The sequence below is a fragment of the Hemitrygon akajei genome, chromosome 2 (assembly GCF_048418815.1).
Source record: "Hemitrygon akajei chromosome 2, sHemAka1.3, whole genome shotgun sequence".
Classification (NCBI taxonomy): Eukaryota; Metazoa; Chordata; class Chondrichthyes; order Myliobatiformes; family Dasyatidae; genus Hemitrygon; species Hemitrygon akajei.
Window position 1 is genome coordinate 29,697,362 of NC_133125.1, and position 20,316 is coordinate 29,717,677.

The 20,316-nt window shown below is 39.5% G+C and overlaps 1 protein-coding gene across 1 annotated transcript in view; it reads left to right on the top strand.

Moving 5' to 3' along the window:
• The first annotated feature begins 210 nt into the window (after nucleotides 1-210).
• LOC140738504 (uncharacterized) overlaps nucleotides 211-20,316 on the top strand; it is a 95,390-nt gene continuing 75,284 nt past the window's right edge. The window contains exons 1-2 of the mRNA XM_073065871.1: nucleotides 211-277; nucleotides 16,786-16,964. Of these exons, the coding sequence (XP_072921972.1) occupies nucleotides 211-277; nucleotides 16,786-16,964 (246 nt within the window). The remainder of the gene's footprint in view (nucleotides 278-16,785; nucleotides 16,965-20,316) is intronic.

Below are 20,316 nucleotides of genomic sequence, written 5' to 3' on the forward strand. Positions count from 1 at the left end.
AACAGCAGAATGGCCTGACTTACCCCACGGGGCGAGGACAGGAAGAGACAAACATCGAAGAACAACAGACAGTTCCATCTCTGCATCGGGGCTGCTCCGAGTCACAGTTACGGCCAGCAACCTTGTCTGGCTACAGAAACAACTGGATCCCTACCTAGCTCTGGGTGGCTGACGGCCACCCAGCTGGCCCAGGAAATGGGCCATACCGCAATGGCAGCTCCGACTAATGACAGCAAGGCTCCAAGAAGCAATGGTTCTCCATCCCAGCCTAAAGATGGCAAGTGGCCATTCTAGCCTTTCACCGGCCGTTTGCTCCCAGGGAAGTTTCACAAGATGACCCCCCCCACCACGCTCAATCCCAGGGCCACTTATATTCCCAGCCCCAGGATGAGCATCAGGTGTTTATGGTTAAGTCCAACCGAAACAAGGGAAAGCCAGAGGATCCGGAGTCCACGGACCGGACCGTGAACTGAAATACAGACTTCGGACCGGACCATGACACTCTCTCCCTAATAAGGGAAAAAGAGGTGTCCCTATATCACAGAAAGAGGGGCGACACAACAAATCAACTCGCTGATTTATGGTGTTAACCATTATAACCATTTAACAATTACAGCACGGAAATAGGTAATCTCAGCCCTTCTAGTCCATGCCGAACGCTTACTCTCACCTAGTTCCAACTACCTGCACTCAGCCTATAACCCTCCATTCCGTTCCATATAACTATCCAATTTTTTTTTTGAATGACAAAATCAAACCTGCTTCTACCACTTCTACTGGAAGCTCGTTCCACACAACTACCACTCTGAGTAAAGAAGTTCCCTTTCGTGTTACCCCTAAACTTTTGCCCTTTAACTCTCAACTTACGTCCTCTTGTTTGAATCTCCCCTACTCTCAATGGAAAACGTCTATCCACGTCAACTCTTATCTATCCCCCTCATAATATTAAATACCTCTATCAAGTCCCCCCTCAACCTTCTACGCTCAAAAGAATAAAGATATAACTTGTTCAACCTTTCTCTGTAACTTAGGTGCTGAAACCCAGGTAACATTCTAGTAAATCTCTGTACTCTCTCTATTTTGTTGACATCTTTCCTAAAATTCGGTGACCAGAACTGTACACAATAGTCCAAATTTGGCCTCACCAGTGCATTGTACAATTTTAACATTACATCCCAACTCCTATACTCAATGCTCTGATTTATAAAGGCCAGCATACCAAAAGCTTTCTTCACCACTCTATCCACATGAGGTTCCACCTTCAGGGAACTATGTACCATTATTCCTAGATCACTCTGTTCTACTGCATTCCTCAATGCCCTACCATTTACCATGTATGTCCTATTTTGATTAGTCCTACCAAAATGCAGCACCTCACACTTATCAGCATTAAACTCCATCTGCCATCTTTCAGCCCACTCTTCCAACTGGCCTAAATCTCTCTGCAAGCTTTGAAAACCTACTTCATTATCTACAATGCCACCTATCTTAGTATCATCTGCATACTTACTAATCCAATTTACCACCCCATCATCCAGATCATTAATGTATATATTAAAACTCTGTTGTGTCCCTTTTTCCGAGCGTCATGCCGTTGGCACACATTCAACAGCAAGCCTACTGCTTCCGATGTTCCTTGTTCTCCCGCGACTCATCCGTCATCGGCGGCAGCACCAGCCTTGAATCAGCCCACCTCCAGAGCCACGAAAATCTGGCACCCTTAAGGTGCACTACTCTTCTCGTCCTTGGCATATCGAAAAGCAGCCGGTTGTGAAGCCCTGAGAGCGGGTCCCACTCCCACAAAAAAGCCAAAGTCAGAGTGTAACTCCAGGTCAGGATCTTCAAAAGAACCTTGGAAGGGAAAAAAAGATATTAAAGATAGTAATAAAGCTGTTTCCAAAGATGCAAGCAAAGGATTCACTGTTTAGCACCATCATCAGTGGGTTCCACCTTTGTGTTACCTTTGCAAATTTCTAAGGAAGTAGTACACTGCCATGCTTTCTTCATATTTGTACTTAGCGCTGTGCCCAAGACAGATCTGAAATGATAGCACTGAGAAATTTAAAGTCACTGACCCTCTTCGCCTCGGATTTCCCAATGAGGACTGGTTCACCGAACTCCAATTTCCTCCTCCTGAAGTCAATAATCAGCTCGTTGGGCTTGTTGATGTTGAGTGAGAAGTTGTTGTTGCGGCACCACTCAGCCACGTTTTCAGTCTCCCTCTTATATGCTGATTCATCACTACCTTTGATTTGGCCTATGGCCTAGTGTTGTCAGCAGATTTAATATGGCATTGGAGTTCTGCTTAGCCACATGGTCATAGGTGTAAAACAAGCAGAGCAGGGGGCTAAACATTCAGCCTTGTGGTGCATTTGTGCAGATGGAGATCATGGAGGAGATGCTGTTTCCAATCTGAACTGACTGGGGTCTGGAAGTGAGGAAATCGACGATCCAATTGCACAAGCAGCTATTGAGGCTAAGGTCTTGAAACATTGATTAGTTTTGAGGGGATGATAGTATTGAATGCCAAGCTGTAGTCGGTAAAGAGCATCCTGATGTATGCATCTTTGCTGTATAGACATTCCAAGGTTGAGTGAAGAGCCAATGAAATGGCATCTGCTGTGGACCTGTTGTAATGGTAGGCAAATGATGACTTCTCTGACAAGAGGTGAAGTGTTTCATCACCAACTTCTCAAAGCACTTCATTACCGTGGATGTAAGTACTACTGGATGATAGTCATTGAGACAGGTTACCACATTCTTCTCAGGTACCTGTATAATTGAAGACTGCTTGAAGTATATGGGTACCTCAGACTGCCAAAGTGGGAGGTTAAAGATCTCAGTGAACACTCCAGCCAGTTGATCAGCCCAGGTCTTTAGTACACAGTCAGCTACCCCATCTGGGCCAGATGCTTTCCGTCGGTTCATTCTCCTGAAGGAAACCATCACATATGCCTTAGACACTGAACTCACAGGGTCACTCAGAGGCTGTAGGAGTTTGTGATGGTTCCTTCATGATATGACGGTCAAAGTGAGTATAGAAAGCTTTGTGGTCCTCTAGAAGTAAAGCCCCATTGCTGCCTATGTCATTTGATTTTATTTTTTAAGAGGTAATAGAATTCAAGCCCGGCAACAACAGTTGAGCATTCTTCATCGATTTTAGTTTTGACCCAAATTACCACTTCACCCATGAGATGGATTTCCAGATATTGTTCCTGGACCTCTTGTAACCTTCTTGGTCACCAGACTTCAATGCCTCTGATCTGGCCTTCTGCAGATGGTGTATCTTATGGTTTATGGAACTTTTTTTAAAGCTATTATTAATGCTTTTTGAGTTAGTGATTTAGATGCATATCATATTATTACTGAGTTAAGTATTGTATGTAATGAGTTTTTGCTACAACAAGTGTATGGGACATTGGAAAAAATGTTGAATTTCCCCATGGGGATGAATAAAGTATCTATCTATCTATCTATCTATCTAGCTGAGCGAAGGGCGCTGAGTAGGCTACGGTCAATTATGGATAACTCTGAACATCCTCTACATAGCACCATCCAGAGACAGAGAAGCAGTTTCAGTGACAGGTTACTATCGATGCAATGCTCCTCAGACAGGATGAAGAGGTCAATACTCCCCAATGCCATTAGGCTTTACAATTCTACCGCCAGGACTTAAGAACTTTTTAAAAGCTATTATTAATGCTTTTGAGATAGTGATTTAGATGCATATCATATTTTTTTACTGAGTTAAGTATTGTATGTAATTAGTTTTGCTACAACAAGTGTATGGGACATTGGAAAAAAGTTGGAATTTCCCCATGGGGATGAATAAAGTATCTATCTATCTATCTATCTATCTATCCAGGGCTTCTGTTTGGGGAAGATGATTCTCTGGGAAGATTCTCATCCGTGACTGTTTTGATAAAGCCCACGATATCCGTTGTGTATTCATTCAGATCCATAGATGAGTCCCAGTTCACCTCCTCAAAGCAGTCCTGTAGCCAATCCTTCACCTCCCACGACCAACTCTTTGTTGTCCTAATCTCTGGAGCTTTGGTCTTTTGCCTTGGTCTGTGTGCAGGTAGGAGAAGGTCAGCCAAGAGATCAGATTTCCTAAAATGTAGTCTGGGCATGGAACAGTAGGCATTCCTTATCTGAGTATAGCAATGTTCACATGTGAGGTCCTCTGGTGCTACAGGTTATATGCTGATAGTAATTGGGCAAGGATTTCCTGATGGTAATCTCTCACTATGATATGAAATGCGTCAGGGTGATGAGGATATTGAGTCATACATAACTACAGGACAAAAACAGTCCCTTCAGCCCATCTAATCTATGCTGAACTATTATGCTGTTTAGTCCCATTGACCTGCAACCAGAGCATAGCTCTTCATGCCCCTCCCATCCATGTATTTATCCATATTGAATATTGAAATCAAACCCTCATTCACCACTTCTGCTGTCAAATTGTTCTACACCCTCTCCCTAGAAGTTCCCCCTGATGTTCCCTTAAACACTTCATCCTTCATCCTTAACTCATGAGCTTTAGTCCTAGTCACATCCATCCTCAGAGGAAAAGGCCTGTTTGCATTTACTCTACCTGTACCCCTCATAATTTTGTATACCTCTATCAAATCTCCCTTCATTTTCTTGTGCTCCAGGCAATAAAGTCCTAACATATTCAACCTCTTCCTATAACCCAGGTTCTCAGGCCCCAGCTTACAGTGAGTTTGTCTGGATGTAGTTCTGACTAGGCTTTGCGGATATACTGGGGCTTACTTCCAGCAAAAGACTGCTAAAGAGACTCCTAGAGGGTGATAAGCATCTTCTGTAGTCAGTGGAAGGTATGGCTTATTCTTTAGAGGACCTCAAGACTGCACCTACTGTCAACTGCAAGCATTGGCTTCACCTGGAAGTAGCTGCTGGTTTACTTGTTCACTCTTTTCAACTGTACTAGTAGCCACATTATGGTGCTTTTCACTAAACAGAAGCATGCTCACCATTTGCCCGTTTTCCAATTACAAAATTTAGATGGGAGAATGAACAAATTAGTGAACAGTAATTAGAGAGTTAAATTCAAGTTCAGCATAAAGTGTTGTACAGCAATTTGTAGCACAGTCTAAGGTTCATAGAGCAAATCCTCAACAACCTTCTGCGCATGTTTACATGAGAACAAATTGATATCAGCAGCATGTTTGAGGGAGTTCATAAGGTCCCTTATGCCTTTTTCTGAAACATTTTCAGACAGCTGTATAAACGACTGTCTTCAGAGTGACAGCAAGTTTTAGTCTTTCTCTCCCCAGAGAGCTCCAATATCTCAGCAAGTCAAAAACCCTTGACAAAAGCAAGCAGGGGAATTTTTCTCTCTGACCTTTTAGTTGCCTGTTTCAGCAGAGGTAATGCTTCCTGATGAATCAAGAAATTTTATCTGAAGGATTTTTTTGTAATGCTTGAGTTTGCATAATGCATTCAATGGATAGTTGTTCTGTGTCCTAAGACTGCAATTTCCAATTATGTGTGACTAGTCAGTAGTTTACACCAAGCCAGATTGTTTAAGCGTCTACAGTTGAATGAGAATCTTTGAAATCTGCTGTGTGGCACAATCCCATGGGGTATCATCATGTGATTATGTTACGTGTATACTTTTCAAAAGTCATGCACATATTTTGAAATTCTGCTGTCAGATCAAGTCAGTTATTTTTCTGTAGTGCTAAATAAATCAGACAGTAGATGTTCTGTTTGCCCTTTTCTGGCAGTGCTTAAGTGCACGTTGCTTAACCTATCCAAGTATCATGTTATCCTCTATTGAGACTGAACAGTTATCCTGATATCAGGAAACAAAAAACAGAATAAATTCTTCCATGTTTTCCTCTTCACGTCCGGTGGAAGGCTTAAGAATATTTGGTTCCTGAAGTCTCCTTGACATCCTTCTAATGGTTAATGTAGACTACTAATAAATGATCAGAGGTGTGAATGTGCGTAGATGGTACACTAGCCCAAACCATCAGAACCATGTTTATATTTGTAATACATCACTGAGCTTCTACTATCCAGCATGGAAACTGAAGATTGAAGTTATTTTTCTGCATGTTGGTGGTTCATGGCCAATAGAAAAAAGGTTAATGCTTTTCTGAATTTTCCCATTGCTTTCATTACTTAAAGCTGTCAAGTATCAATCAGCACTTAATAGTAAAATCACAACTGCAACAATCTCTTAATCAAAACAAGGTACTGAAAGGGATCAACTCCTGATACTGCTATGCCTTTATTTTGTATTTTGCTGCAGTCCTACTGAAAATGTTCCAGAAAAAAAGCATAAGGGACCTTGTGAACTCCCTCAAAAATCTTCATTTTGTAGACCTTAAATTTTAATCTGCTCTTGAATTGTGACACGTTTGATGTGCTAAGTGACAAAATCAGTCTGGGCTGCAAGCTTCTTGGAACTCAGTCATAATGGAGCAAATAACTTCACCACTGTTGTCTGGTTTGACACAGACCAATTAGCATAACCCCATTATTTTACGTTAATTAAACATTGGCCTACAAGGCTTCACTAATTACTGGTTTGCAACAAAAAGCCAAGAAAAGAATATTGATTAGAGGTTTAACTTTGTCGCAAACAGCTCTGACTCTCTGGAAAGGTCGTACTCCTGTGCTGGAAAGCTATGGTTAACAAAAAGCTTCTCGGCCCTTGGAAAGTGAATATCCATCACAAATGCATATGTAAATTTTCTTGCTATTAATATTAATTTGAAGAAAATTGTGCATACATCCGACAGTTGTCTAATTCTTCCTGTCAGTCTCCTCTGTGTTCCCCTCAGATGATACTTTTGTGACACAGGCACAAAAGCCAAACCTTTTCCATTTTGAAACAGAGATTCTCATTCTCCAGAACTCCAATAGGCATGGTGAGATCCTGAGTACAGAGTAGACTTCAAAGGTTAAGGACAAGTGGAGTTAAAACATGGAAGATTGAATACAGCGTGGAAAAATTGTGAGTTTATTGATCTTGGTGGTCAGAACAGCAAAAGAAGTATTTGATAAATGGTGAGAGAATGATACTGTTCAAAATGACATACAGCAGGAAGGAAAAAGACGAACTGCTGAAAGAACTCAGTAAGCTGACCAACATTCAGTGGAGGTAAGGGGATAGTCAATATTTCAAGGTTGAGACCTTGCTTTATTTTTGCTCCAGATTCCAGCATCTGTGGTCTATTGTGACTCCATATAGGGTGCAACAGATAATTAGGAGAGAAAAGGTATGTTGGTTGTTATTACAACAGAGGTTGATTGTGAATCAGTAAGGAAAGAGTAAGGAAATCTTTAGTATTTGTATAGGCATTCCTTGTGACTGCACAGGAGTACTGTATACAATTTTGGTCTCCTTACCTCAGGGAGAATGTATTTGCCGCAGAAGGATTGCAGCAAAGTTCCAATAGATTGGAATTGAAATTGGTTTATTATTGTCATATTTACTTGCCTTGCATACTGTTCATACAGATCAATTCTTTACACAATGTACTGAGGTAGCACAAGGTAAAACAATAATAAAATGCAGAATAAAATGTAACAGCTCGAGAGAAAGTGCAGTACAGGTGGATAATAAGGTACAAGATCATAATAAGGTAGATTGTGAGGTCAAGAGTCCATTTCGTTGTACTAGGGATCTATTCACTAATCCTATAACAGTAGAGTAGAAGTTATTGGTTTCAGAGGTGTGAAGAGTGCAGACTGTGACTGTCTCATTAAAACTTGCAAAATTCTTACAGGACTTGGCAGGTCACATGTCGGACCGGGCAACAAACGTGGGATAATAAGTTGAAGGATGTCTAAGGTGAGGAGAAAGTTGTTTGTGCAGAGGGTGGTGAACCTTTGGAATTATCCACCCTGAAGGGCTGTGGAGTCTTAGTCATTGTAGTTCATTGAAAACAAACTTTAATAGAATTCTGGATACTAAGGAAATCAGTGGATCAGGGGACAGTGCAGGAAAAAGGTTCTGAGATAGGAGATCAACCATGATCCTGATGAACAGTGGAGCGGGCTCAAAGGATGGTATAGCCAACTCTTGCTTCTACTTCTTACATTTTTTATGCAAATAAGTTAAAACAAATTTCTTGGTGTTCACCTGGCAGAGAATCTCACCTGGTCCCTCAACACCAGCTCCATAGCAAAGAAAGCCCAGCAGCGTCTCCACTTTCTGCGAAGACTGAGGTCCATCTCCCACCCCCAATCCTCATCACATTCTGCAGGGGTTGTATTGAGAGCATCCTGAGCAGCTGCATCAGTGCCTGGTTCGGAAATTGCACCATCTCGGATCGCAAGACCCTGCAGCGGATAGTGAGGTTAGCTGAGAAGATCATCGGGGTCTTTCTTCCCGCCATTATGGACATTTACACTTCACGCTGCATCCACAAAGCAAACAGCATTATGAAGGACCCCACGCACCCCTCATATAAACTCTTCTCCTTCCTTCCGTCTGGGAAAAGACATCGAAGCATTAGGGCTCTCACGACCAGTCTATGTAACAGTTTCTTCCCCGAAGCTATCAGACTCCTCAATACCCAGAGCCTGGACTGACACCTTACTGCCCTATTGTCCTGTTTATTATTTATTGTAATGCCTGCACTGTTTTGTGCATTTTATGCAGTCCTGGGTAGGTCTGCAGTCTAATGTAGTTGTTTTTTTTCTCTGTTGTTTTTTTACGTAATTCAGTCTAGTTTTTGTACTGGGTCATGTAACACCATGGTCCTGAAAAACGTCTCATTTTTACTATGTATTATACCAGCAATTATGGTCGAAATGACAATAAAAGTGACTTGACTTGACAAATGAAAATTTCTACCTCAATCATAGTTCAAAGTACATTTATTATCGAAGTATGTATGCAGTATACAACTCTGAGATTCGTCTTGCCACAGAAAGCCACGAAACAAAGAAAAGCAGTACAAAGAAAAACATCAAAAAAACATGCAAAAATAAAGAACTAATCATGGAAATGACAGAAAAATTAGCGAAAAGCACAAAATATAAAATATCAAACTACAAAGTTATTGAAGCAGTCGAGGAATGTTGCTCAGTAATGCTTTTAACAGAGACAGAATTGAATTTTCTAGTTTTAACTCATAACGCAGTCATGTTTATTTAGCGGAACTGAATTTTACTTAGTGTGTAAGTTGGCAACAAATATTTTCTAACAATCTTCATGTTGTTGCAATGGTTTTTTGAGTGTACTGTTTCAAGATTTCATCTTTTTAACCTTAAGCTGTCACAAACTTTGCAAGCATATTACTGTACTGAGGATAAAAAAGCAAGTAGTAAAATTAGTTTCATGAATGCATAAGCAGTGAATAGATAAATTATCATCCATGCCTCTTTAATTATTAAAGGATAATCCTGGAGGATCAGTTGTCTGTGAGGATCCAGAGATCGGAGCAGTGAACCATTGAGATCAGATGAACATGAATTCAAATTGCGTCAATTCAAGAAGATTATTAGTGAATGGAGGTAATAATCATTTAAATATAAATAGGCAACTCAATGTGGTTTGTATCTAGATAATATTTATAAAAATGCTGAAAATAAAGTAACTTTGTCTTAAATAGTACTGTTAAATTTCAAAATATCTGGTAATGAAACATTTATAAGGAAATCAGTATCTTCTTAAAGACCGATTGAAATACAAAATTGTTAATATTTGATTATACTGGATCAATACTTTGGTATAGGCTTGGGCTTATGATTTTACTTGGATTTTAGATTATTGGATTAACATACTGTTATTTATGCTCAGTGGACACTTTATTTGGTACCTTCTGTAAGTACGTTTGTGGTCTTCTGCTGCTGTTGCCCATCCACTGCAGAGATGCACTTCTGTACATCGCTGTTGTAATGCATAGTTATTTGAGTTGCTGTTGTCCTCCTGTCAACTTCAACCAGTCTGCCCATTCTCATCTGATGATTCTCATTAACAAGGCATTTTTGCCCACAGAATTGCCACTCACTAGATGTTTTTTTTTTTGTTGTTTTTGCACCATGCTCTGTAAACTCTAGTGAATGTTATGATCAAAAACCACAGGAGATCAGCAGTTTCTGAGATACTCAAACCACCCCGTCTGGCACCAACAATCATTCATGGTCAAAGTCACTTAGATCATATTTCTTCGGCATTCTGAAGTTTGGTCTGAACAACTGAACCTCTTGAACATGTCTGCGTGTTTTTATGCATTGAGTTACTGACCCATTATAGGCTCATCAGATATTTGCATTAATGAGCAGGTGTACCTAATAAAGTAGACACTGAGTATAAATGTGAATGAGAGAAAGCACTAAATTGGTGCCAGTCATTCAATTCAGAATCTGAAATACTTTTTATAATGTTGCAATGCCAGATTGATATGTGATTTTATTACTATTGCATGTTAAAACTACCTAATGTTTATTTATTCTCTAGAACAGGGGCTCCCAGACATTTTTATGCTATGGACCCCTACCATTAAACAGCGGGGTCTGTGGACCCAAGCTGGGAACCCCTGGTAAAAGTTTTAGTTTTTGAAATATGGTATATTAAGCATGCATGTACATGTTTATGTCTGGCTCCATAGATTCTCTTTACAAAATAAAGGATTCCATATTCATGTGAAGTTATTTATCTGATGGGTATATAGGGAAGGGATGGTAATGCTGACAATTTGTTTAATTTAAATTGTCATTATATTATGTTCTGCTATTAATTTATTGTAAGTTATAAACTACCTGATATTGTAAATAATTCTCATTAAGGTCCTTGAGCTATTAAATTTTATTAATACAGATTACCACACACTTATGAAAATAAAAATATATTAGAAATTGTGTTTAAATTCCAAGAGACAATTCATAGCCTTTAGGATAATTGTTGACATCAAATGGCAGAAAGCTTAAAAAATTGCAAGTTTGAGAACATGAATGATATGCTTACTAACAGAATAGTAATATTTGCCTTGTAAGTACCTGTTCTGGGCTTTAGCTTTTACCAAACATTGTTATTCAAGTGCATCTAACCAATATGGTTTCAACTCTCTCCAAGTGTATATAAATATTTAAATAAGCATATTTGCAATATATCCGTTTTTAAATGGTTGGCTGCATGATCAGAGATAAGCTACTGTCACAGTCAGGGTACTTCTTCATGAGACAGATGGAATATTATGCTGACAGAGATTGCATAAAACTGCACAGGAGAAGTGTTCTTTGCAATGCCTAGACTTGCAGGTTAATAAGCAAGAAAATGGTTAGTGAATGTGGTTATGTTTCTGGGTTTAACTTTGTTTAGAAAGACACAGATTAATCAGAGACAGTCAACATGGATTTGTAAAGAGCATGTTGTGTCTGACTAACTTGATGAATTGCTGGAGTAGGTAACGAGTCAATAAGACCAGTAAATCTGATGTACTCTACAAGGCTTTTGACAAAGTCCCACATGGCAGCCTGGTAAAACAAAAGTAATAGTACATAGAATCTAAAGGAGTGTGGCAAGCTGAATCCAAAATTGATTCAGAGGCAGGAAGCAAACATTAATGGTTGGATGGTTATTTGTGACTGGAGAAGTCTATCTGGTGGATAGCCACAGTCTTAAGTACCCTTTTTGCAGCATAGACTGGTGCACCATTGCAGAGTGTCAATTTTTTATTGTCCTTCTGGTCCACCAGTCCAGCCTACCACCCTGTACTTTTTTAAAAGCGTCCTGCTGTGCTGGGAATCTTTTCATGGGTGCTTACCCCAGCATTGAATTAGAGAGGCTTATGAGGGTTGGTTTGTGTAGACTAGGGCAACTGATACACTTAAGTCCATAAGTATGCAGTATAGGATCAATTCTCAGTGTGAATCATTGCTATAAATAATAATGGCTCCTTATGTTGCTTATTTCATGCACATTTTTGTTCCTGACAATGTATCCTAAGCAGCAAGTGAGATACCATGTGTATTAATATATGTTAATATTCATTTAGATGCAAGATAAAAATGTTTGCACAATATTCACCTTAACCCCATTCTCCTGCCTTCTCACTGCAACCTTTGACACTCTGAATAAGAACCTATCAAACTACAGAGCATTTTAAATATGCCCAATGTCTTGGCCTCCACAGCAGTCTGTGACAATGAATTCCACAGATTCACTATCCTGCTAAAGAAATTCCTCCTCATCTCTGTTCTAAGTGGGAGTCCCTCTATTCTGAGGCAATGCCCTCTGGTCCTAGACACACCCACTACTCAAAACATCCTCTCCACATCTACTTTATCTAGACCTTTCAAAATTCAGTAGGTTTCAATGAGATCCCCCCCCCCTTATTTTTCTAAACCCCAGTGAGTACAAGCCCAGAGCCATCAAATGTTCTTCATACATTAACCCTTTCATTCCTGGAATCATTCCCATGAACCACCTCTGGACCTTCTCCAGTGCCAGCACATCTCTCCTGAGATAACGGACCCAAAACTGCTCACAATATTCCAAGTGGAGACGCGTCAATGCCTCACAAAGCTTCAGAATTACACCTTTATGCTTGTATTCCCGTCGTTTCAAAATTAATTCTAATATTGCTTTTGCCTTTTCGCTACCAACTCAACCAGCAAGTTAAACTTCAGGGAATCCTTCATGAGGAATCCCAAGTCCATTTGCACCTCTGATTTTTGAATTTTCTCCCCGTTTCGAAAATATTCTGCCTTTATTCCTTAAGTGTACGATGATAAGCTTCCCTACTCTATGTTTCATTTGGCACTTCTTTGCCCAATCTCCCAGTTTAAGTCCTTCCACAGACTCCTTGCTTCTTTAACACCACCTGCCCCTCCACCTATCTTCATTTTGTTTGCAATCTTGACCATAAAGCCATCAATTTGGTCATCCAAGTTATTGATAAGAAGCAGTCTTAACACTAACCCCTGTGGAGCAACACTAGTCACCGGCAGCCAAGCAGAAAAGACCCCCTTTATTCCCACTCTTTGCCTCCTGCCAGTCAGCCAATCTTCTATCCATGCTAGGAGCTTTCCTGTAATACCATGAGTTCTTATCTTGGTAAGCAGCCTCATGTGTGGCACCTTGACAAAGGCTCTCTGAAAATCCAAGTGAACACCATGCACTGATCCTGCTTATTATTTCCTCAAAGAATTCTAACAGATTTCTCAGGTAAGATTTCCCCTTAAGGAAGCCATGCTAACATTGGCCTATTTTGTCATGTTTTTCCAAGTATTCCAAAACCTCATCCTTAATAATGAACTCCAACACCTTTTCAGCCACCAAAATCAGGCTAACTGGCCTATTATTTCCTTTCTTCTGCCCTTCTTACAGAATGGAGTGACAGTTGCAATTTTCCAGTCCTCCAGAACCAAGGAGAATCTAGTGATTCTTAAAAGATTATTTCTAATGCCTCCACCATCTCCTCAGCTATCTCTTTCAGAACCCTGGGGGGGGGGGGGGGCGGCGGGTTAGTCCATCTGGTCCAAGTGACTTACAGTATCTACCTTTTAAAAAGTTCAGCTTCCTAAACACCTTCTCCTTAGTAATAGAAACTACACTCACTTCTGCCCCTTGACACTCTCAAATTTCTGGTATACAGCTAGTGTCTTCCACAATGACCACTGACAGAAAATACTTCATAAACTCGTCTGCCATTTTTTGTCCTCCATTATTACCTCCAGTGTAATTTTCCAGTGGTCTGGTATCCACTTTCACCTCCCTTTTACTCTTTATATATCTGAAAAAACTTTTGGCTAGCTTACCTTCATCTTTCATCTTTTCTCTTCTTATGACTTTTTAGTTGCCCTCTGTTGGTTTTTTAAAAACTTCCAAATCCTCTAACTTCCCACAATTCTTTGCTCTATTGTATGCCCTCTCTTTTACTTTTGTGCTCTCTTTGACTTCCCTTGTCAGCCACAGTTGCATCATCTTCCCTTTTGTATGCTTCTTCATCTTTAGGATCTATCTGTCCTGCACCTGCCAATCTGTCCCCAGAAACTCCAGCCATTGCTGTTCTTCTCTCATCCCTGCTGATATCCTCTTCCAATCAGCATATGTCAGTGATAATAACCCATTTCTGATTCAATATTTAGGTTAACTGCCTAACGGGCAAGGGTTAACACAAAACTGCACTAGGAGATACTATAATATACTTTGCACCCGGAAGTACTCCTAAAAGGTGACTGTCAGCACTATAAACAACTGCTTTGGGTGATGCTACCACAAACAAACCCAGAAGAATGACATCAACAATTGCAGGGGAGCCAAATGTGTGTTTGAACATAACAGTGCATGTTGAAGCCTAAAGTCACTCTTCAATACTTAGCAACAATCACCTGTCGGATAATTCTTTTATGTTATCTGCCGCACAATCCAGGACTCCAACCAAAAACAGAAATGGAGAAAGAGAAACCACTCATCACTCTTCACCTGAAGTGGATTCCAAGATGAAATTTGGACACCAGACCAGACACTTACAGTGCAGCTCAGGATGCTTGAATTTACCTAATAGATCTGAAACTCAGTTTCTCAGTCACTATCTAGCAAAATAACTATCACAATCTTCTGCCCCATCAACTTAATCTTCCCAAATATATCTCCATCTCTGCAACATAGACAGAAGATGAAGATCTATTCAAACACATTCTCAGAAGTGCATGTTCTTGGTGAACTATAGTATTTTTCTTACTTTTGGCCATGTTCATACTTTGATTCTGAAGAGTAATTATCATAACCAAATAATTTCTCCCCAGCCTCTGCACATCCTCCAAATTCACTAGAAAACTAAGTGAACCAGCATCGGTGCCCTCTCCCAGGTCAACATTTCCTGCACTGATGAAGTGCTGATGAAGGGTTTCAGCCCAAAGAATCAACCTTTCTTTACCTCCATAGATGCTGCCTAATCTACTGAGTTCCTCCAGCATTTCTTGTGTGTTGATGTAGATTCACTTATGTTTACAGCATCGAGGCCCTAATTACTATCAATCAACTCAGTTTCACTCACGTGCCCAGCACCTGAATCCCAAAACAGAAACACTGATCCAAGCTCCAACACCGGAAATGTTTACATGTGGACAGAAGGAAACTTTCGAGTATTTTCTCAACCTTCCCTTGAATCATCACCATTGACTCTTAGAAATCTTTGGTCAAGGGCCACTCAATGAGGAGAAGGAGCATTTGGGATGATGCTGGGAATTTCAAGTCAAGACTGTAGAATGAACACCTGTAGAGCTTGTTAGGCATTCATTTACTTCACCAGTCACCTCAGAACCACAAACACAAGAGGGAAAACAAGCTTTTCAGATTTTCACGCCATGATGCTTTTGACTGCCGTCGTCTGGGCATTATGTCATTGAGGCCTGTCGAAAGACGAAGGATAGGATTGGCCAAACAGGGACAAGGCTGCACAAGTTTGTGGAGGCAATCAATGAGGCATGGAACTGCTGGGGGGTTGGGGGGGGGGGCTCTCGCATTCATGGACGTTCTAACATTAACTCTTTCCTGTGAATTAGTGTGCCCACCCAATTGCTCTGGGTGGAGTAGGTTGTGGGATCTCAATGTTCATATCTGTAAACCTGTTTAAAGGAGCAGATATGTTGACATTCACTGACCAGAAACTTTGTATTACCTTGGATGATTTGATTTTTTTTCGGTGAAGACACTCCATAGTGCTCCTGGAAGTAAAGCTCCAGGAATACGACCCAGCGATACTGAAAGACAAGTGAGTAACTGTAGTGCCTTTTAAAGTTGGTATACACTGCAGCCTTGGCACATCAATGGTGGAGGAAAATTAATATTTAGTGCCAATAAAAGAAGCTGCTTCATTCTGAATGGAACTGAGCTTCTTGAGATTTCTAGGAATTGCATTCATAAGGCAAGTGAAGAGTATTCTATTACTCTCCGAACTTGTACCTCCTAGATAGTGGGCTGTCAGGAAGTGAGACATTAACCAATGGATATCCCTCTCTGATCTGTTCCTGTGATCACATTATTTACGTGGCTGGACAAGATTAGTTTCTGGTCAGTTGTTGTTGACAATATAATCCTGATAAGCAACCAAGTTGTTGATGATGGAGTCCTGATAATGGTGAGGCCTTTGCATATCAAGGGCAGATGATTGGACTTTCTTGAGTTGGAGATGATCATTGACTGGAACACTTGTGGTACATCTGTCACTTACCACTGGTGAGCCCCTGCTTCAATGTTGCTGTGTGCAGACATGGATGTCTTCATTCACTGAAGAATCATAAATGAAATTGAACTTTACACTGTCCCCAGCAAACCCCCCACTTCTGATGATATGATGGAAAGTAGGTCCATGCTGAGGAATCTGCCTATAGCACATCCGAAGGGAAGTCCAGTTGCAGTGATAGCTCCATCAACTACAATCATTTACTTTTGTGTGAGGAATAACTTCAACCATTGGAATGATTTCCCTTTGAGGCCCTCTGCCTTCAGTTTTAATAAACTCCCAGTGATACATCCATTCAAATTCTGTCTTTGGACAGTCACTTTCACTTCACCACTGGAATTTTAGCTCTTCGGTCAACAATCAGCCAAAGTCTATAATGAGGTCTGGAGTCGAATGATCCTGGTAAAACCCAACCAGAACACAAGCAAAAGAACATGTACAAGCTGTGATAGGCAGAAGCCTTAAGATGTGCCCCAAAAGTCAGACCATTCTAGCAGAGAGATATGAGCTGAGCCAATTTTATTGATCGATAACATAAAGCAGAACTGGCCAGCTCTGATCCAAAAAGAGAAAACCAATGACCTAAAACTAAATTTTAACATAGCATCTGGAAGTCTACAACGTGCACACAGGAAAGACAAGGTTCTGTTCAAAAGGACAGAGGAAGAAATTGTGTGTCTGGTGCAGAATCATATTGAAAGTGGCAGAAATTGTGAAGAATGTTTACTTCAATGTGGAGACTGGTGGCTGGAAAGTGGCAACCAGTGGACCTCTATCCAGGAGGTGAGTGAGTGAAAGCAGAAATGTAGGAATTTGAAGAGATGTGACTAAGAATTCTGTTTTGGTGGGTGGAGAGGCCAAATCTGGGAAGAAAGAAGGCATCTCAAAGGCACTTGGCAGGAAATTTTGTCACTAGAGCAGATACAACTGAGAGAGAGGAACTGGAAGAATGGAACTGTGTCCTTACAGGAGGCAGGGTGGAAGGAAGTATAGTCAAGTATAAGTAAATTACCTATTCTAATTAATTATATTTTCTGTAATATTCTAATTGTTTGTTTTTGTATTAGCAGGTTCAATTATTTAGTTTTATTAGTGTTTAATTTTATTTCTTAAACATTTTTGAACATGTGGCTTTCCTGTTGGTCAAATTTGTTCTCAGCAGTTTTGTGATTGGGTATTTTCCATATGATTTTACTATCCATGAAAGACTCACTCAGCGGTTTTGTAGATACTATATTTTCTGACCCACCCAGATGTTCTAGTCCATTATACAGAACTCCTGACAACTGTTCAAATCCGGATTGCTGGAAAACTATAAATGTATTCGATCAAATCCAATTGGGTGAGGTCACGTTTGCTTCTCGTAAGATGCTGCACCCTAACTAGTGACAAAAGTTCAAGCTCAAAAATTCAAAGCCCAGAGTATATTTATTATCAAAGTACATATAGAATATGTCACCATTTACTACTTTGAAATTCAAGGTATGTCACCGGAAAGTTGAATTGAATGCTACCTGACTCTGGATGCAAGGCACAATTTTCCAGGGTTTAAAAGTCAAAGAATATAAAGGCAGGCAAATAATGTATTAGTGAATAGCTGTGCCTCCTAACAGAACTAGACTTTAAAAATAGTAACTCTCCCAAACATTTTACCAGGGAATTAATTATATAGAATCAGTAGAGTGTGGTAGTGTGTGAGGGAGTATCTAATATAGTTTGAGGTAATTTAAAAAATGTTTTTCAGAATTACCTGAAATTTAAATGATTAACTCTTGTAAAGTTGAATCTTTCTCACAAGTTTTCCTCACAAATCCATACATGATGCAAATTCACTGGCTTGAAAAACAATTATCTCTTGATCTGGTTTAGTATATTCCTGAGGAGCTCTGAAGGGCACATTCTGTGTTTTTTTTTCAATTCTTGGAATTAATTCTTGTGCTAAATGTTCAATGTACATATTATTTCAATGTACGCCTTATTCGTTCAGTTTCCTTTTGCTTTGTTTCAAAGGCAGAAGAGATTCCATTCCATTTTCTCAAACGAGGGCTGAGAAAGGAGGCCTGACTGAACTGCCTACACCAGTAAGGTCTGCGGTGCCTCACTGCAGCAGAGCTAATACCCCTGAGAGAGTTGGAGAGGTCTTTTTGGACTACTGTATTGATCTAAAGGATGAACAGACAATGGTATCAACAAGCTATCCATTTTCTGAAATCAACTGTTAAAAATCCTTTTAATCAAGTGTTTAAGGCATTACCTGATAACAGATAGGTTGGCCGTACTTTTACTGACTCATGCGTAAAATCAGTTAAAATATCGATAACTTAAACAGCACATACACAACTGGATGCACTTTTCTTTATGTCAATAATCAGTATACAGTACAAATCGTATACTTTTGTAAATTTAGTTTTATTTGATATTTTACTTAAACTTTTAGCAACTCAAACACATTTTACAAAAATAAGACTCTTGTAAAGTTATTAATCTTATTCTGTCATTTCTTCAAACTTAATATAACAGTAATTCATATTAGGAATCTGATTGCAAGGTGTAAATTTATTTTTATTATTGTTTTAAGTAAAACTTATACTTCAGAAAATAGAACTAGATAAAGTATTATACCAAAAGTTTTACAACAATCTAGAGTAAAAAAGTGTCCTAACTGGAATATTTGCTATTATTTTCTGATCATCTACATGCTTGTGAGGTAATATAATATTGTGTGGCATACAAACTGATTGAGGGCTACAAATAATTTAAATGATGGTAGGATTTTGCTTTTGATACAAATGAAATACTATTCAGCTAGATAAATAGTAGTGAATTATTTCATTAGTGAAACTATTGGATATACAGACTGGCAGACAGTGAAAAATAGCTGCTGGTTTGAATTAATGAAACCTTTTTATTGGAAAAGCCCTTTGCAGGAATGGGTTAAGTAAAGAAGAAATGTGTCAGGATTCATCATCTGTTACCCAGTGGCCTCAGTGTATTTTTCTTAATTTGGATTTATCACAGGGACTGAGAAAGGAATACCTCTGTAATTTGTAATTTCTTTTGGATTTAGTAATTTTTGTATCTGTAGACCTGATGTTGTTCAATAAATACTTCTCTTATTTTACAGAATAATAATAATTCTGAAACTATAGCAGCACAGTTCGCAATATATAGAAAGGAGGTAAATTTTTACATTTTGTTACAATTGAATTAGAAGCATGCCTTTACTAATTGCAGTAACAATCAAGTGTGACTACTAATGAAAATAGAAAGAAGCAGAATGTCTTCTACTGTCATAGTTCAGTTTATAAGGTGAAATTTACACAATTAATTCAATGATGTTTTTATGCCTATAAATTATAGACAATGCTGTTGGTCACGATAACCTTTGTTGTTTGAATGAGTCTTTGCACGCTGAAAATTTTAAAAACAACCTGATGAAGGAGGTGCTGGATAGTACTCCAAGAACCTTTGTTCACCACATTTCCTCTGTGACTGATAAACTAAACTGCCATCCACTTTGGAGGTTTTTCATTACACTCACTGGCAGCAAAAGCTTCACTAACAGAAATCCAAAGACAGCATGAAGTATTTGACGTGCTAGAGTGGGTATATTTGACCTCTATCATGCAGTATTAAGAGATTTTTTCTATGATTCCTCATATCTCACCGCACTGTAATGTGAGTTAAGTAAAGAGTGGCAGCTTCATCAGGAAAAGGAAAATCACAAGGAGAGCACCTGTATTACGAGTTATAGAGCGATTATGGCAAAGAGCAGAAATGATTTGTCTAGACCCCTCAGAAGATGCCTAAACAGCGTGAGAATGCCAAAAAGTTGAATGAAGAAAATAATATATCTGCAGAAATATAATCAGAATTTTGGCATTTTACAATAATTCTTCCTGAAGAGTGACCAGCTCTCCCAACTCTAGCACAATCATCTGTTTCAGTTCTGATCAGCTTACTGTCCCACAAGTGTACTATATAGGTGCTTCTCAATCTGTATGGCCTAGTTACTCATTTAAAGAACTTTCAGAGTAACCAACGATGTCAGTTCTAAAAACTCTTATCTTCCACTGCACCATCACCAAGACTGCTGTGGAAGCATTATTCTTAAACCCTACTCCATTATGTGGGA